Source organism: Python bivittatus, unplaced genomic scaffold (assembly GCF_059951505.1).
Source record: "Python bivittatus isolate LINGU-HERP-01145 unplaced genomic scaffold, Pbiv_v1 ctg000590_np1212, whole genome shotgun sequence".
Lineage (NCBI taxonomy): Eukaryota > Metazoa > Chordata > Lepidosauria > Squamata > Pythonidae > Python > Python bivittatus.
In genome coordinates this window covers 6,128,720-6,155,516 of record NW_028277086.1, presented here as the reverse complement: position 1 = coordinate 6,155,516, position 26,797 = coordinate 6,128,720, and the positions used below count along the sequence as shown (strand labels likewise).

The window sequence follows — 26,797 nt, the reverse complement described above, 5'->3', positions numbered from 1 at the left end:
GTTTTCCTACATTGTACTGCATTTGAGCTTTTCAGCTCCAAGAGGCTGTAAAAACAGTTAACTGGGTATTTCTAGGCATTGTTCAATTTTAATTCTACCTATATACCATTTGTGAATATTCGGCCTTTTGGAGAAAGAACGTTTGTTTTCTGATAACATATGAGACAGTTACTCATACAATATTCAGCCAAAGCATATGTAGCACTGAAATTCTCTGGGTTTTGTTACTACTTAAATCTGTGATAATAGAAGGGAAACCTTTGATAAAATGGGTAAACTCCACTTACTTGCCATGTTCCTCTAAAACTCGCAGCATTGTAAGACATCCTAGCTCTTTCAACTACATATGACCAGCACAGACACCTTCATTTCTAATAAAGTATTGTATTAAACTCCTCCTCCAGAAAAGCAGACTAGAGAGTCTGCCCTATCTAGGCACTTCTAAAGAATTCAGATTGTTTGCCAAAATCCAAAATCCAGTACCTACCTAAGGCCATTGGAAACATCAATCATTTTGCATGTCTATGTTCAGAACTTATCCTAGATTACCTTACTTGTTCATAATACAGCTTTGGATATCTATGTATCTCTCTAGATCTCGATCAGTTGAGTGACTGGTTGATCGATTGATTGAGATATAGGTAAAGGTATTTGGCTTTAATCAAGCACAGTAAAAAAGGGGGGGGGGATGTCCTTTAGTGCATCTTCAGTGCTTTGTGCAGGTAAAGGTTTAACCAGAAATCAGTTTCAGAGCAATTCTGGTATAAATGCTTATGGAAAAGGGAATCTCCTTGATAATAGGTTTGCTGTTGTCTCAGTGCAATCCTGAACAGGTAGGTGGACTTAACTGTAAGTCTAGGAGAGCAAAAGCCCCTATTTTCCATGCCATTCACAATTTATTTCTTGCTGTCCTGTCCTGTCATGCAACTTGGTGCCTGTTCATGCTTCCTTCTCTCAGTGCTCCCAGGGTTAGGGTTATGGGCAGAATTTTCCTACTTTAAGATTCAACCAGGGCTTCCAACATGATACATTATTCATCACAAATATCTTTCATCCTCCAGCTCACAGCCAGCTTTGGGCATAACTACTCAATCAGTCTCAAAATCAGCCATGCAGAATACAAACGAAGATGAGTTTGATGGATGTGAAGGATGGTCTGCTAAGGTCCCACCATTCCAGCACTTTACAAGGTGAAGCTGGTGCCACCAGAAATAGGATGTGAAATGTCAATAAAGATTGGTTTAAACCAAGGCTTGGAAAACACGGTGCAGTAAAAAAAAGGGTCACAAAGCTACATATTTTAAAGTATAATCCAAAAAGGAAAGGCAACAAGTAATCATTATTTATGATACCTCTTTATTATGAAATAAAATGGAATGATACATTGTCTGAAATTTTCAAGATTATGAATTTCACATTATACTTAAGAAAACTAGGTATACAGCAAGCTTTATTGCTTTATTTCTTTATTTGATTTTTATGGCCACCCATCTCAAATAACTGACTCTTGCACTGCTCTTCTCTTTGTTTTTCCTATTTCCTTTCATTATTTACATCAATGTGCGTTTTTTTATGAAGCCGTATATTCTTCTACAAAATAAAATTATGAGTTAAAACATTACCAATGTAATGCTAGCTATTGTATTTTATCTGCTTAAGGAGCCATTACAAATGGGTTTCCTTCATATTTTTCTGTTCTTCTTGACAGCCTAGCCCATCCTAGACAGCCCCCTGTAAGACCAGTTTGATCCTTATTTGTCTCTTTCCATCAGCTGATAAAGAAATCAATGGGCTGGGGCTGCGAAGGCTGTTTTGAAGGAGGCGTTACTTACCCTTCATCTATAACTGCATATAGGATCTAATAAGCTTGATTAAACAGAGAAATATGTACAGCAAAGCTCAGAACCTCTCCAATTGGCAAATAACTTTCTAATTTGATATTAAATGTATGGACATTTTAATTTGGAAAACAAAAGTCCAAATTTCGATTATATTGATTACATCTTATACAGTATGGAATTTGGGGGGAAAGGGTTGAAAAAATGAAATGAAGACAAATATTTATCATCATAAAAATTAGATATATTTAAAGTTTCATACAGTAATAATTAATTGTTACTGCTATTGTGAAATAGAATGGAATTACAGTATATAAAGTAAGAATGTTTGATATAAATCTCTCTTCTTCACTTCTGGAAGCTACATATAGAGGAATGTTTCCAGCTTTCATTATTTTGAGTTTTGCAATTTTGTTTGGGAACTTACATCAATTTCATATCTTCTTACTGAACCATATATTATTTATGGCTTAAAAAAATGAATATACAATGATAGTGACTCTTCACAACCGGTCTTCCTCCATGGTTTTCTCACTTTCTGGGCTGTCCTGCTCATCCCTGAAGACTCTTTGCAGAGCAACCCTCATTGATGCTCTGGGCTGATCCCTTCCTGACTGTTTACTCCCAACTAAGAAATAGAGGAGGGGGTTGATGCTGCTGTTGAGACCAGCACATCCTATGCCAATTGTCATGAGAATGTAATGAGGGGGATCCAAATATTCTAAGACATAAACGACATTCATTGGGACAGAAAAAAGGAGGAAGAAAAGGAGAGCCAGCAAGATGGCGGTCAGCAGCTTCCTTTGCTTGCGTTGTGCTTTCGAGCCCACGTGGAACAAGAGGGTCACAGTGGACACAACCATGAGCGGCGTGCAAAGTAAACCATTCACAATCAGCTGGTAAACTAAAGGTGAACGTCCAGAACTCCTGGTCTGGTGGAGAATGAAGTGCACTGCAGCGAGCAGGAAGGAGAGGGTCCATATGATGCCACAAACTAGGGTGGACAAATAGGGCGGGCGATGGCAGCGATGCCAGAGTGGGAAGAGGACAGCCACACACCTGTCCAGGCTGATGGCTGTCAGCAGAAACTGGCTAACAGAATAGGTGAAGAAAAACAGCTCAAAAAATAGGAAGAAAAAGGTATAGAGTAAGTAAGTTTCTTTACGCAGAGTTAAAACAGCAACAAATATAGCCGCAATAATGAGGGATACGAGGACCCCAAAATCAGCGATGGAGAGACTCAGGATGTAAGTGGTGAAAGAATTCCTCTTAACGGAATAAGTCAGAAGATAAATTGTCCTCCCATTTCCTAGCAGGCCCAAAATACAGATAATGGCAATGTAGGCATTGATAAGATTTCGTGTTAAATCATCAAACAGGTGATCAACTGGAGAAGAAGGGATTCCAAAAATTTCCCTAATTTCAATAATTTCTGAAGACACTTTAGTAAATGATGGAGCCATGTCCTGTTTCCTGTTAACAGAAAGTGACCAAAAGAGAATCAGTTCTAATTACAGAACTAGATACATGGTATGGTTCCCCCCTCCCTTTTTTTCCTTACAGATATCAGTGTTTAAGTGTGCTTTTTAGTACAGCAGTAAAGTCACTCTCTCCATGTGAGGTTTAAGAATCCAGTAGAAGAGAATATGTGTAGCTCAGGGTTAAGGACTCCACAGGTTTAAGAATTGCTACCATCAGTATAGACCCAACCTTTTAAACTAGAAGTCCATGAGATGCTAGAGAGCTAGAACTCCCACCAATTATTAGCCATTCTGGCTGAGTATAAAAGAAGGTACAGTTCTAGAGTTCTGCAGAACATGTGGTTGCTGAACTTTCTGTTAAAAAAAAAAAAAGGGTATGGGCCTATGGATGGGCTCCATTTAAAGCAGTTGCCTGTGGTCAGGTGGGTGCCTTGAATTTCAGTCCTTCTCCTCATTGTATATTCAGACATTCTCGGGACTCTATGGAGAATTTGAAAAGGAAAGAGGAGAGGAATAATGATGCAACTCCGTGCTTTTAGGGAAAAATCTGCAACAGCTGCTATTATGGCCTGAACTCAGGTACCCCTCTTAATGTGATCTAGAGATTGGCTTTATTCAGGTTCCAGATCATGTGGGGAGAAGGAGTAGCTACTTTGATCTCTCCACATGTTCCACCAAATGTTGAATAAAGGAAATACCTGAGAGAGATCAGATTGTGTGCAGAGAAACCCAGAGTTTCTTTTCCAGTAGTGGGGAAAAAAATCTGCCTGTCATGATTCAAAAGCCACTCTTCCCTGAAATAATACATAATTCAGCTCTCAAGTGGATGCAGGCTGAAGAAATCAATGTTACATTTAGATCTTATAAAAACTCAGAAATATGTTCATTGCATTAGTGTCTATAGTGGTGGGGGTTGTGCAGGGAGAGGAGGACTAATGCCAAAGTGTGCATCCATGTGACTTGAATACTTGAGTAAAGCAGCAGCAGCAAGGATGAGTGTTTAGGGTTTAAATGTTAGGTTGTAATGCATGTAACTTTTCTTGGGCAGGGATTCTAATGGATTCCTACAAAACCCATCTCTTCCACTTAATGTTCAGCGTCTCTCCCATTTCATCCCCCGTCTCTTCCTAACTCTTTTTCTAACACACTTGAAAACCCTACAGCAGTGCAACACTTTGAATTTGATTCCAAGAAAGTCCTTTGGAGCACACTGAAGGGCACATGATGTACCATCAGCAGCCCTTGAAAACAAATCTGCCTTTTAGTGAGACTGTGCAGAAGGTGAAAGATGTACCTATTTTGCCAGATTGTACACAGGCAGAACGCAGGCACTTTCTCATGCTCCAAAACAATTTTTGCAAATCAAATCTCAATTGTTGCAAAGCCAAAGTACACACAAACACACATACTGTACACATAGAAACACTGAAGCCAGGCTTACACAATAGGAGAAACCAAGTCCAGTACAACCATAACAATTTCATACACACAATCCTTATTTATATTTAATTTTTGCTTGTGGAATATTATGAAACAGTTGGACGGCTGCCTTCCTTCCTCTAAGGAAAATATTTTGTACCATAGCATACTTACACTGGAGAGTCAGGAGGCAAAGTATCATTGGGGCGGGAATATTCTTCAGAGATCATTGCACTACCTAGGGAAGCAATTACAGTAAGGTCATGATGACGGTCAATAACACCAGGCAGCAAAAATGCAAATGTGTTTTTAGAAATGTGTCTGGGTTTCCAATAACATAACTTTGGTGAAAGTTCTCTTAAAGGACATGATGGTTGCCTTCATCCCTTCTGTCCCTCCAAGGACCATTCTGGGATGATGTTGCCCAGAGGAAGCAGCAGGTATTAGAGCACTGGTGTTCTTACATTCTCCAGGAGAGCTGTTTTTTGAATGAGTAATTCCCTCAGCAGACATTTTGTGAATGCACCCACTGAATGTTTTCAAAATGCCATTTCTCCCATCATCCCGCACCCCACCTTCAGGGGAAAAAACAATGGGGACTCGTGATCTAGTGCTGGAGTTTGAACTCTGGAAGAAACTAATTACGCATCTTGAACACTTGAGGTCTTCTTTATCAGTAGTAGCCACAAAGGAAAGGAAAATATTGTATAATATAGTTTATGTGCTGGTCTTACCTTCAGAAAAATTAAATTGTTGTGCCATTATGCAAAAAGTGTTTGCTTGTTTAAGAGACGTTGAGAATGGTTTAGGAGGACAATCCAGGACACTGCAATTTAAGGGGAAATACAATTATCAACAGAAATAAAACTCAACTGTTCTTCTGAGTATCAAAATGGTTCATAGGAAGAATGTTGTTGGGGAATTCAAAGTGATTGTTGGTCTCCCATTCATACTCTAAACAGGTGTAACCATTCTTTGCTTTCCAAGATCATAGCTTATGTGGAAGTGACATTAATCTATGCTATGAAAATTGTACCCTTCCCACATTTTCCCACAGGGAAATATCCAAGAACCATTATGGATGAAGCATTCTTTAAGCTCTAAGAAGCAGACTCTTCCTTGATTCACTTGAGTATAAGAGGGAGGGGAGGTAAATGACAATCAGTCTGGTAAGTTTCTGCTAAAAAGGTCCGTCTTTTAAAAAGCCATTTTAGACTTCTGTGGGGTCTGTTTCTTGGTCTGGCCTGCTTCGTGGGGCTGACACTGGGAGGTGAAGAGAGCCTGGGAAAGCCAAAGGAAAAAGTAGACTATGCTCCTGGCATAACTACCTATTTGTTCTTTTAAAACCCCATTGTCTTTCTGTCTCCTATCACAGTTGCCTCCTTATTTTGCAAAGTCCACCAGTTGTCTTTTCCCTTTGATGTCAAACAATCAACATCCCCATGAATGTCTGGTCTGTTTATCTAATTAGTTCCAAACATCAGAAGCACTTTCGCCAAAATATTAGCCTGTCACATTTATACATTCCCCTTTATCCTTTTATAATTTTCTTAAATCAAAGTCTTCTTAAGCTATTTGCTGTGAATTTAAAGCCTTTAAAAATATTATTTTCCTCTTTTTCTTCTGTAGTTTGGAAGGAAGGCTGACTCACCAAGTGGTGGTTTTCTTTTCCCACTGTTCCAAAGACCTCTCTTTAACTGTAAATTGCTTATATATGGAAGTGTTTAAGAAAGTAAGGGTTTGAGCGAACCTAATGTCCTTAAAAAGGCTGTGCTGTGGGTGCAAGCCTGCAGTCTCTTCCTCATGCCACAGTCACTCTACTCATGGAAGACCGCAAGACTTCGATTCCCATGGTCTCCTCATCAGGAGCAGCTGTCCAGGGTGCAGGTGGATGATCTCTCGGTTTCTCCTTTCTCCAGGGAGATAGCCAGCCACAAACCACAGCTGGCTGCCATTCACCACCACAGCATCATCTTTGCTCTTTCAGAGACATCTGGTCCACTATAAATTTCACCCAGAAAACTGTGTGATTAAAACTACAGAGAGACAGATTGGACTAAAGCCTTAGGGGTATAGAAAAGGGAAAAACAGGTGGCGGGCGGGGGGGAAGCCTGCCTTTTAATTCTAACCTTTGTGATTGACTCACTTTCACTTTTGAATTACAAATAAAAGCATGGTGACCACCAGAAAAGTGGCAAAGCTTGGTGAAGGGAGGGGAGGATTGCTAGAACAACTGGCAGAAAAGGGGAATACTCCAGAAATATTTTTTAAAAATGTTTGAAGAACTAGAGCAGAATTTGTCTGAATCTTGTAAAAAAAAAGCTAGTGGAATTTGAAGGGTGAATGGAAGAAAGATTTGAAAAGAGGACAGAGGAAGTGAAAGAAGTTTAAAAAATTGAAGGATCTGTAGGATAGCTGAATGGAGAAATAAAACAAATTAAAGACCAAGTGGAAATTTTAGAAAGCAAGACAAAAATAATAAACAGAGAGATGGAACAGGAGTTAGAACTGAGAGAAAGAGAGTTCTGTTTGAGATTTAGAGTGGTCCCAGAAGAGCTTAGAGAAAATACCAGAGAAAAGTTTGTTCAAACTTTAACAAAATTTTTGGAATAGGATGAAGAAGACAACAATGTGGAGATGGACAAAGTATATAGGATTAATACACAATCTGCAAGATTAAGAAATGTGTCAAGGGATATTCTTTTGCACTTTGTCAGGAAGAGGACTAGAGACCAAGTTCTGCAGCAGCATTTTACTGACTGAAAATCAGTAGGACAGATGTGATTGTACTTAAAGAAATCCCAATATGAATATTGCATAAGAGCATTTTTTTTTAATTTTTACTGATAAACTCAAACAAAAAAGGATACAACCATTCCGATGGGACAATTTGGAAGGAGTGATTTTCACATTCAGATAGCAGAGTTACTCATTGAATTCAGTGCAAAAAGCAAGAGAATTTTTAGAAAAAAATTAAAGAGGAAATGGAAGACGTGCAAATGGAGATGACAGAAATAACTAAGCAACAGCAACAACAAGAAATTGATATTGATAGGGATTGACTTTTCTAAATTTCTGGCCTAGCTATGGAATGTAAATGCCCAACATGGAATATAAATGGAGTAAATGCTCCTCAAAAAAGAAGAAAATTATTTCATTATTTAAAAAAAATAAAAACAGAATCTAATTTGTCAATAAGAAACACATATTCGAAAAGGATATTAAAAAATTGATTTAAAAACATTTAGCTGAAGAGTTCATTTCAGCAGGAATTAAAAAGAGAAATTGATTTGTCTTGTATATAACTCCCCAGCTACAACCAGTGAGATGGGTGGTGACTAAATTTGAAATATCAATGAATAAATAAATATAAACCAGAACTGATATTGACTGATGATCATGGTAGATATGTGAGGGTGCAATTAATTTACATGGGGCAAAGACTTTGATATTAGGAATCTATGCCCCAAACGAAGACAAAGCAGCATTTTATAAAGGACTTATGGATTAATTAATGGACTTACCATATGAAAAGTGGTGTCTAATGGGAGACTGGAATGGAGTAATTTATCCACAAAAAGATAGAACCTCTGAGGAAGACATTAAAACAACACAAGGTAAATTGCCGATTTTTTTCCCCACGATGGATAACTTACAGCTTGTAGATGTATGGATGTATGGAGGTAAAAAAATGGTGGTTCAAAAGAATATGCTTATTTTTCCAAAAGAACTTTTTGAAGAATGGATATGTTCTGGATTTCTAGTCATCTGGCTACTACTGTTCATAAAATGGAGATATTGCTTTTTCAGACCCCAGTCCAGTGACTTAAGCACTTAAAAGGAAAATCAGTTCTTTCAGGTGGAGGTGGAATGAAATACTGTTACAAAAACAAACGGTAGTAGAAGATGTAAGAGGAAGTTAAAGTTTTTTAAAAAATAATCTTAAAGGTACTGACATAAGGAAGGTTTGGGATGCAAGTAAAGCTTTTATGAGGGAACAGTTTATACGACATAATAGTAAACTTAAAACGAAGAGAAAACACAAGAAATTATAGATGAGAAAAATATGAAAGAACTAAAGAAATCCCCAGGTTAAAAAATTATTTCCCACCAAATTAAACTCTTACAGCAGCAGTTGTCCATGTTTACAATAAAAGAAGTAGAATAAAAATTAATTAGGAAAAACCAAAAAAAAAAAAAAAATGAATTTGCAAACAAGCCAGGGAAATGGTGGGCATAAAAATTAAGGAAAGAAAAAGAGAAAAAATTATATTCAAATTACAAGATGGAAACACTATAATAACAGACAATGCAAAAAATATTCATCAATATTATTCTAAAATATATAAAGGAGAAGAAATCTCCCTGGCAAAAGTTGATGAATATTTAAAGAAACAAGACTTACCAAAGATTATGGAAAAACAGAAATATAATGAATGGACCTATAAAAATCAAGGAAGTTTGTGAAGCTATGAAAAATGCTAAAATAAGGAAAGTGCCTGGACCATATGACCTCTTATTATAAAGATTTTGAGGATGAATTACTACAACCTTTGCCAAAATGATGAACTCTAATTTACGGAGTAGAAAGTTACTGGACAGTTGGATGGAGACCAATATAACATTAATATAAAGAAGGTCAAGATTTGACTTTACCAAAAAATTACCACCCAATATCATTACCAAATAATGATTATAAGTTATTTACCACTATTTTAGCTGAAAGGATGAAAATCATTTTACAGGACTTTATTAATGAAGATCTACGTGGCTTCTTCCCAAAAGACAGTTGAAAGTTAATATGAGAAATGTATTGGACATTTTGGAATATTTATAACAACATGATGAAAAACAAGCTGCACTGATCTTTTAGATATAGAAAAAAACTTTGACAATCAGGACTGAACTTTCTTGTTTAAAAGTTTGGAAGATATGGACTTTGGTGAGAATTTTATTAAATAGGTAAAATCAATTTATACTTCACAAAAGGCACAGATAATTGTAAATGGAGAATTAATAAAACCTTGTGAGATACAGAAAGGGACAAGACAAGGGTGCCCCCTGTCACCATATTTATCCATCTTAGCTCTGGAAGTACTGAAAAGAGACAGAGGACAAGATGAAAGCACTCTTGGAGTGAGGATTAAATGGGAAACAAATAAATTACGGGCATTTGCCAATGACTGGATGATAATTTTGGAAAATACTTTGGAAGGAATAGAAATAGTAATGGAAAAAATAAAGGATTTGGGTGAGTTAGCTGGATTTACAATTAATAAAGAGAAAACAAAGATGTTAACCAAAAACATGAGGATCGAAGAACCAAAAGAATCACCTTCTCCACATGATAGCTTTTTATTACATCCTTTGGAACCTACTAGTTTTCTTCCCCAAAATTCAGTTCTGGATTTTATTACTGGAAGTCCTAAAATCACCCAACTGGAAGCTGTCCCCCAAACTCAGGTGGTGCTACCCCAGGCAGCACTAGAGGAAACTTCAACTTTGGCCCCATTCCAGAAGGAAAAGTTTGTATATATTGCTAACTCACTGATAGTACCCTCAGACTCTAAATGACTCTACCCTATAGAAGGGGACATTTCTATCCTCTCCTGGAATGTTGCAGGCTGGAAAGCAAAGATGTTAGATGTTTCATTTATGGAATATATTTCTTCTTTTGATATTCTTTTGTTTCAAGAAACATGGGCTAGGGAGGATCTATTAGTATCTGGATACCTTTCCTTCACTTTAAATGCAATTCCCAGTACAAAAAAGGGTAGACCATCAGGTGGCCTGAGTACTATGATTTCTGTTAAGCTCACTGTCCCAGTACTTATGCTGGAGTCTGGTTCAAATATGGCTCTAGCCCTCCTACTCAGATTTAAAGTTTATTCTGTATTACTTGTCAATGTATATTTGCCCCCAGTTCGTGGGCACAGGGAAATAAATAATCTGTGGGATCAGTTTGATACTTACATAAATTTGCTATCATGTCAATATCCAGACTCCATCATATTAATAGCGGGTGATTTCAGTGCATGCATGGGCCAATCTGATGTCTCTTTACAAACTCATTTTAATTGGCAAATGTCCCCTAAAACTGATGTGGGATATTTACTAGCCAGACAATCTAAAGATCAAAAATGTAATATTGCAGGATTTCGTTTGGCTCAATTGTTGGATAGTTTAGATTTACTTATACTAAATGGCACTGTCAGGGCTGATGGCAAAGGGGAGTTTACATTCTGGTGCCCAAAGGGGGCCAGTGTGGTGGACTATATTATCATCTCCCAGAACTCTATATGTCATATATCTTATTTTTATATTGGAACTCGCCCTGATAGTGACCATTTTCCATTAATTTGCTTTTTTGATTCTAAAACAAACCTTGAACCATTAGAAGTGGCCCACTGCCCCATTGACATCACAATGAAGGGACAAGTACAAAATAAATGGTCTCAAGATTTAGCTAAAATTATGACTGGAATTCTGACCTCAGAGCCCCTCTGTCAGATACATACCCAAATTTGTTCATCTGATTCATATGCACAAGTAATATCATTGTATCAATCAATTATTGTTAATCTTCAGCCCCCCCCCCCGACAAGACACGCAACAAAGTATGTTTATGCATATAAAAGATCTAAATCTTGGTATGATAATGACTGCATTAAAGCTAAAAAGGCTCTCTTAAATGCAATAATTTCCTTTCGCCAGGAAAATTCTTCAGTTGCTTTAAAGTTACTTAAGACTAAAAAAAAAATTATAAAGACCTTCTGAAGACAAAGAAATGGCAGGCTATAAAAGAGAATTGGAATAACTTAATCTTAGCAGCAAAGCTCAAGAATTCCACTCAGTTCTGGCATCTAATAAATCAGTTTCTTACAGATAGACGTTTTGGCCCTACTACACAAATATCTGCAGATAAATGGGAGGATCATTTTAATAATTTCTTTAAAAGGGAATCTGCTGAAATTTCAGATGTGATTCCTCCTTGTAATGACCTCCCAGATTGGTCGCTGGTATCCATAGCCGAGGTTAAAGAACTTATTGTCCAATTAAAACCAGCTAAAGCATCTGGTGGTGACTTTATCTCCCCAGAATTAATAAAGGAAAATAACAATTGGTGGACCCCAGTTTTGGCTACCTTATTTATACATATTAACAATACAGGACAATTTCCAGCTGATTGGAATCAGGCCATTGTAGTACCAATATACAAAAATAAAGGAAATAGACTTGACCCTACAAATTATAGGCCTATCAATTTACTAAACACACTAAATAAACTCTATGCCAGACTTCTATACTTAAAGTTATTGGATTGGGTAGAAAATGAAAATATTATTGCTGAAGAACAGGCCGGGTTTAGAGAGGAACGTTGAACACTAGATCATTGTTTAGTTCTTCACCATTTAGCAGAGAAATATTCTACTCCCCCTTGTGGTTCTCTTTTCACAACTTTTGTTGACTTTAAGTCAGCTTTTGATCTAATACCAAGGGAGAGACCGTGGGATAGGTTGAGACATACCACGATTGACAAAAGGCTCCTAGTTCTTATTCAGTTGCTTTACTCAAATACCTCCCTAAAAATTAGATGCACCCCTTGGGGACACTTATCTAGAGCAGTCCCAACTTACAGAGGTGTAAGACAAGGTTGCATATTAGCTCCATTACTTTTCAATTTGTATCTAAATCCAATAATTCAAGTGCTTGCTGCTTCAGCCCATCATCTACCTATTTTGGCTGACCATGCAATTCCAGCACTATGATATACCGATGATGTAGTCATTATGTCTACCACACAAGTGGGAATGAGAAGAGCATTGTAGGGCACTAGCTTTTTTCTGCACAGATCAAGAACTTTCAATAAATTATCAGAAAACTAAAGTTTTAGTCTTTGCCCAACACTATCATAAAAGCCATAAATGGCAAATAAATGGGACCCCAAGTGAACAGGTGCACACCTATAAATACCTTGGAGTGCAATTCCATGCTTCTTTATTCTGGAATGCACATTTCCTTTATCGAGCAAGTGTGGCACAGCGCACTTCATCAGCAATTATACGATTCTACCACTCAAAAGGAGCCCATTACTATATATCCCTGCAGCATGCAAGGTTTTTCAAGCTAAAGTAATACCTCAGCTCCTCTATGGCTCTCAAATTTGCTCCCTTGCAAAGCTTAATAAAATTGAAACTATTCAAAATAAGTTTATGAGAGCCATTTTGATGGTACCAAAACGTGTTAAAAATGCCATCCTAAGAATAGAATTAGTATAGTTTCATTGGATGCCAGAGCATGGTTTCTCCTTCTTACCTTCTGGCTAAAGTTACTACTGTCTCCTATAGGTTTAGCCCCATTAGTATTTAGGAACCATTTCAAATCACCGTGGCAAAAACAACCCTTAGATAGAATTCAATTGCTGGGCTTCTCTATGCAAACTCTGTGCTTATTAGGATTTGATAATGCTAGAACTGCCCTTAAACAACGTATCTGGGACATAGATTTACAAACAAATTTAAGTAAGGTGTTGCACCCCAATATTTGTCAGTTTCTACCACAAGGGTTTATTCCAGCTTCTTATTTAACATCTATTACAATTCTGAAATTTCGCAAAGCTTTCACCCTTGCTAGAATGGACGCATTGCCCTCAGCAGTCCTTTTTGGACATTTTAAGGGCATTCCTATGCACCTTCGATTATGTCCTTGTGGAGATGGCTCAATAGAAACATTAAGCCATATGCTATTATATTGCTCCCTATATAAGGATTCTAGACAGATATATATATATATATATACCCGATACTGAAGAGATTTCCTGGCAGGGAGTGTGACTCCTATTTAATGTTACTCCTGTAAGGTTTACCCCGTTCATCTCAGAGAAACTCTCGTGACACGTGTGTTCAGCAAAGACGTTTACTCAAGCGTAACGTAAGTAAGTACAGACAAAGCCAGGGTTGGCTTGGCATAGCTTACATGGTATTTTATAGCTTCCCCGTTCCCGCACTTTACCCGTTGCTTAGTTACAGATTACCCGCAGTAATCCCCCCTCGCCCAAATGGCAGATTCAGTCCGGTGCTTTTGTCTTTCTGATTGTCGTCTATGGGTTGTGCTGTTGTTGCCTTTGTTGGGTTTGCCTGTTTGCGCGCAAAGCCGGGAGTTCTCTATCGCTCGCCCATTGATTGCTTCGCTTCCGAGCCTCTGCGCTTTCCTTTGTTTGCAGCGCCCGAGGGAAGCCGCGCTGATGCAAAGTATCCGCTGGCGGTTTTGAGTTAAGCGCCGCCACCTGTCCGTAATCAGTTTGCGGTTTCACTTCCCCTTTTTCTCCGCTTGCGCCCGGGCGGTGAAATTGACTTAGGCGAAGCTGAGCAGCGCGTTCGCCCTGCCGTTCCATGTGGCTGAATCTGACATACCGCCCCCCTGAAGAGAGACCCCTCTCTCTAATTGGGCTTCCCAGGGTACTGCCCCCCATCTGCCGTAACTGTGTGGCCTTTCCTCGGGTTTTGGGGCTCTAGCCTTACCATGGCCGGGTTAATTATTGGGCAGAAGGGTCCCAAAGATTCTCCTTCTCTCCCCTCGTAGTTGCACACATTGAGCAGCTGGCCACATGTTCCCTCATATCCCTCCGGAGGGACGGCCACCAGAACTGCCCGCACAGGAGGTGGAGGGTCCTGACAAATCCACAATGTCCCGTAATTCCATCGGTGTGCCCTCTCTTTAGCACCTCCGCACAGCAAACCTCTGGCACATCCTTTCGGACAAAGACCTGGAAATATTCTCCCAAGTTGCCCAGTTTTGTGCTACCATCTGTACACTACGCTCCACCATTATTTAGAGTTAAAACTCCACAACGTAGTATCTTACTTTGATCTATTTTAGCACTGTTATTTTAATGACTAGATTAAATAATATTAATTGTTTTGTTTTATAGATATATATATAAACATAAGATGGTTGTTATTGTATACTTTGATTGTATCTGGCCTTACAGCTGTAATAAATGTGTGTGTGTAAGGAGTTGGGTGGGTTAGCTGAATTTACAATTAATAAACAGAAAACAAAGATGTTAACCAAAAACATGAGGATGGAAGAACAAAAAGAGTTGATAGAATAAACTGGGTTTAAGATTAAGAAAAAGGTGAAATACTTGGGTATCCCTAGGACTAACATGAATCGTATGTTATTTTAGAACAATTACATTAAGACATGGAAGACAAGATGGCAGATTAGTCATTTATCTAAACACTCCCTGGTATTAGTGGGTATCTGTATTAAATTATCAACAACGGTCCCACTGGGCGAAGGTGATTTAATTTACTTTAATGTATTTGATTTGGGCACTACTTCCCTCCAGATGACTCTGGACACCTCAGAGTATAACTGAGAAAATGAAATACAACATAACTAGGAAAAAAAAAAGAAATAAAAGCTGTTAAAAAACAAGATGACGTTTGCAGGCAACAACACAACTCAAAGGGGCTTTTACAGTTTAAAACAGAACTTTTACAAAATAATTTGCCATTGGTGTATGACCCCAGAGAAGTTGTCTAAGATGTATAAAAGTACTTCTAATTACTGTTGGAAATGTAAAAAACAGGAAGCGACATTTTATCGTGCATGGTGGACTTGTGAAAAAAGCAAAAAACTGTTGGACACAAATAGATATGGTGATGCAGAGAGTTTTAAAAATTAATATTCAGATGAAACCACCATTTTTCTTAGTGCAACTTATGGACAGTCAACTAAAAAAAGCTCATGGATGATTGTTGTTATATATAGTAACTGCAGTGAGGCTACTATATGCATGAAGATGGAAAAATACAGAAATACCCATCATGGAGGAACGGGTCGTAAGCATGGCAGAACTTGCAAAAATGGCTACACTGACTTCTTTGATTAAGGAGGGAACAACAATTACTTTTGTAAAAGGCCAGAAACCCTTTATGGACTTTTTGCTGAAAATGGATAAAAATGAATTGGTGATTTTGGGATTTATTGATTAAAAAGGCTTGTTTATGGGAGGAAGGGAACCATGGTCATTACTATGTTTGTAACTGCTGCAAAGGAGGTTGGAAGTCGCTTCTTTAGATATCTTTATTTTTCTCTCTTTCTTTTGTAATCTTTCACTTTTTCATTTATTCTTTCATGTTTCTTTCTTTTTTCTACTTTTATGTTTCCATAGTTTTTTAATCTTATGTAAAATTTTCTTTAAATAAAAATTGTATTTTTAAAAAAGGAACTCTATCAAGGTGATAGCCATCCAGATTGTAAGGGGAACTTCATTCCAGGGGATAAGCCCAACAACAGAGAAGGTACACCTTCTGGGTCCTGAAAGATAATGCTGTTTAACTGAAGTGACCTTCGGTTTGTATCGCCCAGGCAGACACCAGGGAGATCGATGATTCCTCAAATAACTGGGCCCTATGACATATAGGGTTTATAGGTCATAACCAGCTCCTTGAGTCACACCTAAAGCACACCGGCAGCCAGTGCAGCTTGCAGAGCAGAGATGTCAAATAGACATACCAAGGGAAGGCCATCACTGCCAGTGCCAATGCATTCTGGACCAGCTGAAGCTTCAGAGTGGTCTTCAGGGACTGACCCACATAGAGCAAATTGGAATGGTCAAGCCATGAGGTGACTAGGCATGAGGGACTATGTGAAGGGACTCCCAGTCTAGGAAACAGCCCAACTGGCCCACCAGATAAAGCTGGCCAAGGTCTTCTTGGCCACGATTGCCACCTGTTCATGAGGCAGGAACTGTGAGACCAAGAACACCTCCAGATTACAAACACTCTTGAGTGGGGAAGTACAACCCCACCCAAGGTCAAAGTTGGAATCTCCCCAGATCTAGGGGGCCCTAGCAGCCACAGCTACTCGGTCTTCGTGGGATTAAGCTGAAGACAGTTCCTCCCCATCCAGGCCCACACAGCCTCCAGGCACTGTGTTTGCTCCACTAGATAGACTAGCCCAGGAAATCAAATGCACAGGAAGGCTAAGACTAGTTTTATTGAGATTGGGTATACTAACAGAATCTCACAAGTCTGATTATGGTATAGCTTCTCCTCCTTCTTATATTGAGTGAATTAGGGAGATGTCTGCCTGAGCCGATTTTGAATGTTATCTCATAATTCTGGACTTTTCTTTCTTTCTTTTTCTAAATTTTATACATATGCAATTAACTAAGCAATCTTTAAACTTAAAATAATTAAAAATAGAAATGAGACAACCCCACACAAACTGAAAACTAAGACAGAAAAAAAAGGAGAAAACTCTACCTTATATTTTGTACTTATCAATAGTTACTGATTTACTAATGGGTAAGCTAATATTAGTGAAAAGTACAAAATTTTATTCTAAAATATCCAAAATGTCTGCCATAGTAGCTAACACCCACTCATGCATCTTTTGATTTAGTAGGAAATACTGCTTTTTCCAAAACAGATACATCACACATTTATAACAACTATTCCTTAACATCGGGAATAATATCATATTTCCAGTTTCTCAGTTTGATTCTTTTAGCCACCCTCCCAAGCTTGATACAACCATAACTCTTGATAAACAGTCACATGCCAATCCTTTGGTATACAGTTCAACATTACATTAACAATTGCATTAATTGTTCTGAGAGACATCCTCTTTGCCAATGACTATGCCTTGAATGCTGGCTCAGAGCCAGAGATGCATGTGAATCAATTCTCCATGGCTTGTGACAACTTTGGACTTACCATCAACACCCAAAGATGGAGATCATGCATCAGCCTGCTCCTCATGCACTAGATGTAGAACCCAAAACCATAATCAAAGGGCAGAAACTACAGGCTGTGGACCAGTCCAATTACCTTGGCAGCACCCTCTCCCGACTAGCGACCACTGATACAGAAGTCAACTGCAGAATAGCAAAGGTAAGTGCTGCTTTCAGAAGACTGCACTCCACTGTGTGGGAATGTTGAGGAATTAGCACAGCAACAAAATTGAAGATCCACAGAGCCGTGGTACTTACTGTCCTTCTCTATGCCTATGAAACGTGGACTGTGCATCAAAGGTGTGCAAGACAGCTGAATCTTTGCAGGATATTAGGCACCAGATGGCGAGACAAAGTACCAGATACTGAAGTTTTATCTAGACTATCTCTCATCAGCGTACACACTGCTGGTGACAGCACAAAACTAGTGGGCAGATCGTATCATTCATATGCCAGACAAGCACATACCCAAGCAGCTCCTCTTTGGGGAACTCTCTGCTGGAAGAGATTCACACAGAGGGCAGAAGAAAAGTTATAAAGACACACTAAAGGCCTCCCTGACATTGCTTGATATAGACACAAAACTGCCCTACCTGGCGGGGCCTCATCCACAGGGGCTGTCAAGCTTACAAAGCAAGGTCCTTTGCTCAAGCACAACGTAAGTGCGAGCTGCCTAAGACCAGAGCCATGAGCACAGCTACTGCAATGCCCGTGCATGTTTGTCCAACATGCAACACTCTGAATTGCCCAAATTGGCCTAATGAGTCATCTTCGGACACCCCATATCTAGTTTCAATATTATATACTAAAAAAAACCCCATGGTGTCGAGGTCTTCATCAACGACGATAGGCAAACATCCACATTAACAATGACTGTTCAATTTTAGATTCAGCTCCCTTTAGTCTGGGTTCATGACAACGAGCAACTACTGTACTGTCTTCATGGTTTCCAGCACCTCTTGAAATTAATATGCGCTTTGTATCTTCTCATAATAACATCATATTGCAATCCAGAGTAGTAATATTTTCATCCAGTAAGCCAATGTCTTTACAAACATTATCATCACAGAAAATAATTTACCATGATTAGCCTCCATAAGATTACACATTGACTGCAATTTATCCATCACCTGGGGTTTGATTCATCCTGGAAAAGACTCTTAGCCCCAGATCAAATTAAGCTTCATGAGGCACAATTAACCCTTCTTCCCAAAAAGTACAAAATGACATTTTGCAGAAGAAAAAAGCAAAATAAATCTGTAAAACAGGCTCACCCAATTTCACTCCAGATAAAGGACTTTAAAGGAGGGAGAGAAGAGGAGAGGATCAAACAGTTGCTTAGATGCCACCAGAAGACTGAAAAAATGCTTCAGCCCCTTTTGCCTAAGTAACACTTCCTTCATATCTCCATCAAGATCATCTTCCTCCTTCTCTGCACATTGGGGTGGGACTTTGACATCCTGGGGTTGAAAGAGATAAATTGGATATCATCAGCATACTCATGATTCCAGCTCCAACTGGGAAATTGGGATATGTAGCAACAAAATCAAAGAGAATACTATTTTTCACAGGGACCACATTTATTAATTTCATGACATTATTACAAATGGAAACCATACTTTGAGTTGATTGTATGATATGCTGTGAAGCCTTTTGAGAAATAACCTCATAAGCATAGTAGGGAGTCAAGTTTTTCACAGATGATGTGTGAGTTTGAAAATATCAAAGAAACAGTATCTGCAATAATTGATTTGACATAAAAGTTCTCTGAGAGGAGTCAGCAGAGAAAAGGTTGCATTGTTATATTTTACTCGTTCTGTTAGCTGTTCTGGCAGTGGAGATTCCTGTAGTAGGTAGGACATTGTCATGCCTTGATTGCTCATACAATCTGCCTCCGTGACTAGAACTGTTTCCGTTCATGAATCAGCCAAGGGGTTGAACCGATTACTTATCGTAAATAAATCAGTGGCCCTAACTGGCCTCATCAATTCTTAGAGGCTTCAAGGATTTTCTCGGGTTTATGTGCCCAGATCTTGAGTGACTCCTCTTCATCTTCCTCCCCATTAAGAAAATAATACTCAGATAAAAGAAATCCAAAGAAAGTCAGACACGCACCAGTCAACAAGATAAAAACTGGGATTTAAAAATTAAAAGTTAAAAGAAACAAGTTAAAAGTTAAGAAAGCATATATATATATATATATATATATATATATATATATATACAGGTAAACACACACACGCATACACACCCAAAGACTTATTGGAGTGAGGGGTGAGAAGACTGGTGTCACACCATCCTGGAAAAAAATGCTGCTAAACTGAGCTCCGTTACTGGCCAAAGGATCCTGCAATATCACCTGATCCCATCCAAAGGTCCCCAAGTCCTATCCTGCACTCAGAAAGGAGTACTTTGCAAGTAACAATTAACACAATAGAAGCTCTACCTTTACTGCTGACATATCTGCTAATGATAGGAAGAATCTCCAGAGGGGAGAAGTAGATCTCTTGCAGAACCTAAGGATGATATTTTTTTTCAATGAATCTGGTTGACCTGCACTTGATCCAGTTGCTCTCAGAAAGGAGAATTGGGGTGGACCAAGCTGCAAATGTTTTGAGAAAGAAAGAAGAGAACTGGCAAAATATCCTTCTCTGAATCTGCAACTTAAAATGTTAAAAGTGTTAGCACACCCAATATGCAAAGGAATTGCTTAAAGATATGATTGTATCTTGAAAAGCAGCCAAATCTGGAGGTCAAATTCCTAGAGTTAAGGCCCATTAAAGGAGGAACATCATATGGCAGCAGTTGTTAAGTGTGCCAGAAATTTCCTTGCTAACCAAATGACTCCAGGAAGCAAGTAGGGGATGTGGATACAGGTGTCCACCATCTTGCCCATTTTGACCTGTGGGCTGCTTGTTAGTATACATTTTTCAACAAATGCAGTTTTTGTTCTGAGTGCTTCAACCAAACACTGAAAATCTTGAAGGACTTTTTTTGTGTCTGGAAGGAGATGATTCTTGAAAGGAGCACTAAGTCTCCATGTCTTACGATGGAGATACTGGAGGGTCTCTTTTTTCTACTTCTCTTTCACACCACTTGTTTGATGGTGTTAAGCGTATCATCACAAGGTGGGAGCTCTTCCAAGTAAAGCTGCCATTTGCAATTGACGGATGGTGATTTTATCAATGCCGATGGGGCTCCAGTGGTGCTCCAGATGTTCTCGGATTGCACCCAAGACACCTATTACACTTGGTACAATCTTGGCTTTCTTTTGCCAGAGTCGTTCTACCTCTATTTGCAGGTCTTTATATTTTGTGATGTTCTCCAGCTCTTTCTCTTCTCTTCTGCTGTCTCCAGGTATTGCAGTGTCCACTATCCAGACTTTTTTGTCTTTCTTATCAACAGTTGTTAAGTCTGGGGTGTTGTGTGGCAGGTGTTTGTAGGTTTCAATTCTAAAGTCCCAGAGCACTTTAGCTTCTTCATTTTCTATTACTTTGTCTATTTTGTAGTCCCACCAGTTCTTGATTTCAGGCAAATGGTATTTCTTTTTTTCTAATTTAATTTAATTTCGTTATTAAATTTATACAGCACCCTTCTCCCCATTAATAATAATTAATAAATTATTATTGCTTTTTAATAAATAACAAAAAAGAAAAAAACACAAAAATAATAATACATGAAAAGAAGGAAGAAAATATTAAAACGTGGTATTACAAAAAGTGACAATAATACAAGAACAAAATAAAAAATAAAAAGTGTAGTATACCATTATACAGTAAATAATTGCAAATCTATATATATTTATCAAATTCAAATATTATTCAAATGCATATACTGTATATTTGTGTAAGAACACAGAGATGATCTTGAGGAAGATCTCTGGAGAGACCACTAGGTTGTCTTTGGTATAAGAGGGAGGGGAGGAGAAATGCTCTCAGAATTTCAAGATTATCTTGTTATAGCCAATATTACTCCAGTTCCAGTATTTCTTGTAGTGTCTGTTTCCCGACCTGCCCTACCTCAAAGGGCTGATGCCTACCTATTAGGTCTATCAATAAATAAATATAAATAAAACAAAATAAAACTCCAAGTACATCAAGGATGGAAGAAACATCCTGCAAAACCAAGCTCTAGCCTCATTTTTACTTTCAAAACAGCCTTGGATTCAGCAAAAACAGTTGGATTTTCTCAGAATGTCATCTGAATCAAAATTGCCCTTTAGGTTATGTTAACAAAGGCCCAGCTATCCCAAGAAAAGGGTTTGGGTCATCCTGGGTTGCAATGAGTCTCTAAGGCAGTGTTTCTCAACCCTGGCTACTTTCAGTTAGGTGGACTTGCAGGCTGGGAAATTCTGGGAGTTGAAGTCCACCCATATTAAAGTTGCCAAGGCTGAGAAAAACCGCTCTAAATAAATTGTGTGGGGTTTATTGCTTAGACTTGAATTTGATGAAATTGAACTGAAAGGACCAGTATAGTTTGTATGCTAGGTTTTGAATGGTGAATTCCTCCATATTTTGAAGACGGTTTTCAACTGTCAACTCAACTTTACTATTAAGGCCGTTATGCTACTTTCATCCTGAATCTACATAGTTCTCAGCCAGTAAAGTCATTCATGGCATGGAGAAGATGGACAGGTCTCTCAGGGGTCATTATTCATGAAATGAAATGCCAGCATACCAGTGGCAGCAGGAGAAGGCCATATTGGGAAGAAGAGTTAATTGTGCCTCCTGAAGTGAAAGTGAAAAAAGCCAGGGAGAAGATTCCCAGCCCCTCCTCTATAGAACAATTAATTTTGATGGTGAAATCTCAAGATGATATTATTCTTGCTTCTGAGTTTCTTGGAACTGTTTTTTTCAGCTTAATTTGATCTGGGGCTAAGAGTCTTTTTCAAGATATATCAAGTCCTCAGGTGATGGATAAATTGCAGTCAATGTGTAAATTTATGGAAGCTTATCATGGTAAATTATTTTATGAGATGGTAATGTTTGCAAAGGCATTGGCTTACTGGATGAAAATATTACTACTCTGGATTGCAATATGATGTTATTATAAGAAGATACAAAAACACGATATTCGGGGGTCTCTTTTTTAACTTCTTTTTCACACCCTCTGAAAAATGTGTGGTGGGTCCATGATCACCTTCCTGTATTTCCTTCCAAACATTTCTCATGTAATATGAAGAAGAAAAAAGGCTTTCAACATTTTTGTCCAAAGAGAGGAGAATTTCAGAGAACTTGTCATGGGTGGAACATGGAGGTCTTCAACTTACTTGGTTAGCAGGGAATAAAGGCCTGGATAGGACTGTCCCGATTCTCTCTGCACAATCACCTTCAAGAGGTCTGCTGCCTCTCTGCCTTCTCGCAGTCCAATTCGGTCCCAAAGCAAGGCAGGAGAGGACACTCGTCCGATTAAGCTTTCTCAGGCTAGGAAAGATGGGAGCTCCGGAGACTGCACTGTGACCAAAAGAATTGTAATGGAAGAGAACCCATCCACCACCTCCAACATTAAACGATGCTCAAAAACACCACCATGGGAAAGCAAAAAGAAATTCTTAGTATGGGGCAGAAAAGCAAACTCTTCTTTTAGCAGGCAAATGAACATCAGAGACTGTAAGGCAGATTTCAGTAGGGTCTTTGTTTTCAGAAATGGAGGGCTCAGAAGCTATTCTGATGTTTGATTCCTGGTGCAGTCCAAAAATCAGAAGCTCGGTGAATAAAAGGGACTTGGCTAGTCAAGCCTCCATAGAACGGTTGAACATTCTTAAAGATGCCTTAAGTGTGAGACTAGGCCGAAGCTGCCATAAGCTAAAGATGAAGCAGGCACGTAAGCAGAGAGAACAAAAGCCAGGAAACTTATCTATGAGATCCCTTCAGGGACATAGATAAGAAGGAAGCAAGTCATTAAGGAAAAAAACAAAGGACTTGAACCAGAAAAAGGAAGTTTGGCCTGAGCACATGGAAACCCTCACCCCAATCCCATCAACCTGTAAATCAACCCAGCAAGGACTTTTGGGGATAAAAGGGGTCCCAAAGCCCGCCCACTCTGAGTTGTCTGAGTTTTCTGAGTCATCTTTGGATCCAGACCTGGAGGTTTCCATCCCTCTAGCTAGTGCCTGGCAGCCTAGTTGGGAAGGACGTGGATAAGTGTGGATGAGCGTGTGTGTGTGAGAGAGAAAAAGCAAATGTACCTTGCAACCAGTAAAGTTTTGCTGTTACTTTAAATTCACTGGGTCTCCGTGTATTACAAAGAACCTCTTGTGCCTCAGTATTCGGTTGGAAGTGATTTGTGTGTATCCCCAATTATTTCCCTGCTGTTGACCAGGGCTGTGTGTCTGTCTACTCCAGCTGCACCTAACTGGAAAACCCAGGTAGAAAGCAAGGGAGGCTGACAAGATCCTCGTGCCTCAACAGGCTGTGAGTGTGTGAGTGAGTGACCATAAGCCGAACCTGGGAGCAGCGTGTGTAACACAAGATCTGTGGTTACTGTTGTCCCAAAATGCGGTGTTCATTGCCTGGTGTGCTATAGCCCAATAAATCACACCAAGGGTGGAGTTAAAATAAATTGTAAAACATATCTTTTAAAGAGGCATTGTCCTTATTACATCTCAAACAAAATGCTCCTTTTGACAATCCTTTTCTATTCAAATGTAATGGAGTACAGTAAATTCTACATATTACTTCTTTTTGTATGAGTTGTAGTTTAAGGTCCACTGACACTCTTGTTATAGAAGATAAGACACTCTCCCATTGTCTAGGCAATATAGAAACTTCTAATTCTTTATTCTGCTCATCCCTTAACATCTGCATATCAAATTGATTTATTGATAACAAATATCTATAAAAGCTAGTCATAGGTTTTTTAGTTCTAAAGGATTTAACAAGTTGTTCTAGTACCTCAGGTGTCTCAGAAGCTGAAAATGCTGTTGGTCCAAACAATGTTGTTAACAAATGTTGTAGCTGTAAATATTGCCATTGGGTTACATCTGATAGATGATAGTTACCTCTCAGCACAGCCTACATTAAAAAATCGTCTTCATCATCTATCAGTTGGTCCAAAATCAATAACCCCACTTCCATCCAATTTTTCCATATCACCATCTTTTTCCCAATTTTTAAAGTTGGGTTTCCCCATAAAGTCAATTTGGCATAGGAAAAAGGATCAAAACTTTTTAAATTAGACATTACATCCCATAGCTTTCTAATTGACAAAATTGTTTCCAGAGATATTAGAGTTCTCTTGTATTTAGATCCTAATACTGTCCATCCAACCAAAGGTGCTATATATGTATATCCCAATGTTGCCCAAATCAGAAAATTAACACTACTTGTTGGCTTCCAGTATTTAACACTTGACAGTAGGTAAGCTTTGTGATCTAGCTCCAGATTTGGAAAACGAATCCTCCATCATTGATTGGTAATTGAATGTTCTGTGAAGATATTCTCTGAATCGAAGAATTCCATAAACATTTTCTAAACAAAGAATTTATTTTCTGAAAGTATTTTCCAGATATTTGAATTCCTCTCAGAATATAAATAAATCTGGGAACCATATTCATTTTGAGAACATTTACTTTTCCCCAAAGGGTGAGGTTTTATGACTCCCATCTGTCCATATCAAAAGAAACCTATTTACATATTTTATTTATATTAGATGTTACTGAGTTATACCTTCTGGTATGCACATACCTAAATATTTAATACATTTGGTACAAATCCTTTCCCAGGACCTGCTGGAAGAACCTTTAAAAAGGCCTTGAAAGATTTGCAAAAGTGCAGAAGGCTTGGAGCCATACCAATTTCGGAAGGAATGTAGCTCCATAGGGTAGACACGGTCACAGAGAAGACCTATAACTTAGGTCCTGCAAAAGACATTCTTGATAAATGGGACCTGGAATGAACCAACTGGGCCAGATCTTACTGGCCAGGCAGAAACAAATAAAAGAAAGTGGTCCCATAGGTGTCCAAGTCTTAAGCCATTAGAAGCCTTTATGGGTGACAACCAATGCTTTGAATTACACCTGGAAGCCTGCTGGTAACCAGTGCAACTCACAAAGTAGAGCTGTCACATGAGCAAAATGAAAAATGCCCACCATTACTCAGGCTGCTGCGTTCTGGACCAACTGTAGTTTTGAGTGCTCTTCAAGCAAAGCTCCATGTGTGATGCCTTCTGCATCCTGAAAAGCACCACAGGGTTCCAATTGCTTTTTACCTCCATGGCTCCAACTAACCCTTTTCAACCCAATATATGTCCTCAGCAACATATGCGGACATGTGTAATTTGTTAACTCTTCTAATGAACCTCACCTTTACTAGAAAGCTAGAAAAAGGATTTATTTCTCCATTCCATTTAGTGTAAATTTTCATGCAAACATTTCAAAAATTATTAATGTTTGCAGATAGAGGATGAAACAGACTTTGGGATAAATTTCTTTTTTAAAAAAATAATATTTTAATTAAAGTTTATATATATAAAAACTAATGCAAAACCAAGAGACCCACACACAAAAAGAAAAGAAGAGAGAGAGAAAAAAAGAGAAAAGAGAAAGAAAGAAATATAAAAGGTGACTTCCCCCTCCCTCCAAACAAGTATACGCATTAACAGTAACTTAAAACCTTCTCTAAAATTACTTTAAAAAGCCCTCTTCATCCCCTTTCTCATCCCTACACAATAACCGAATTATGAAGAATATTCAACAATCAATCTTATCAGCAAAAGCATTAAGAGTGCCAGAGATTATAAACTATATATTTTAAGCTTCAACAAATAGGTCTATTTCACATTTTAACTTCTAAATTTTCCTTAAAAGTAAAACCTAAAAGATTTCTCTCCTGAAGCATACAAAAGACCAGTAATAATAATTATTATTATTAATAATAATAATAATAATAATAATTAATAAAATTATTGTTTTATTATATATAATATATATTATGTATAACTTATTAATAATTTATTATTATTATTATTATTATTATTATTATATTAACCTTTATTTAGGTGTGTGTATATATATATATTAACCTAAACCAAATAAATCACTTTTACAGGTATAAATCATTGTCTTATAATCCAGGCCAAAGAAAGAACATTCAGTATTAACATTCCAAGATCAGAACATAGGCTATTTGACCCTGATCTGATAAATCCACTTTGAATTCCTTTCTCTTCTTTTTGGAAGGCTCAGTAGTCTTCATTCACGTCTTCAAATAATACCCCAAATAATAATCTCTTATCATTCTCCCCCTGTCTATTTTCGGAAAGATTTCAGAGATTTGAGGTTTCCCTTCTGTGGGTCCAGATAACTCTCACAC

General features: G+C 38.2%; 1 protein-coding gene across 1 annotated transcript; it reads right to left on the bottom strand.

The window, feature by feature from the left end:
• Positions 1–1,082: 1,082 nt before the first annotated feature.
• Positions 1,083–18,822, bottom strand: LOC112541644 (proto-oncogene Mas-like). The gene is made up of 4 exons (XM_025172046.2): positions 18,761–18,822; positions 5,473–5,564; positions 4,913–4,976; positions 1,083–3,311 (listed from the first exon to the last, which is right to left on the bottom strand). Exons 2-4 carry the CDS (start codon positions 5,498–5,500, stop codon positions 2,342–2,344), a joined length of 1,062 nt encoding a protein of 353 aa, XP_025027814.2. The 5' UTR covers positions 5,501–5,564; positions 18,761–18,822; the 3' UTR covers positions 1,083–2,341.
• Positions 18,823–26,797: the final 7,975 nt, after the last annotated feature.

What these genes read in the sequence shown, in the direction of transcription:
- LOC112541644 (XM_025172046.2), bottom strand. Translation starts at nt 5,500, where the DNA reads ATGGCACAACAATTTAATTTTTCTGAAG. An exon ending in ACAATTTAATTTTTCTGAAG is followed by an intron (nt 4,977 to 5,472) that starts GTAAGACCAGCA and finishes TTGCTTCCCTAG; the next exon opens with GTAGTGCAATGATCTCTGAA. An exon ending in TTGCCTCCTGACTCTCCAGT is followed by an intron (nt 3,312 to 4,912) that starts GTAAGTATGCTA and finishes TTCTGTTAACAG; the next exon opens with GAAACAGGACATGGCTCCAT.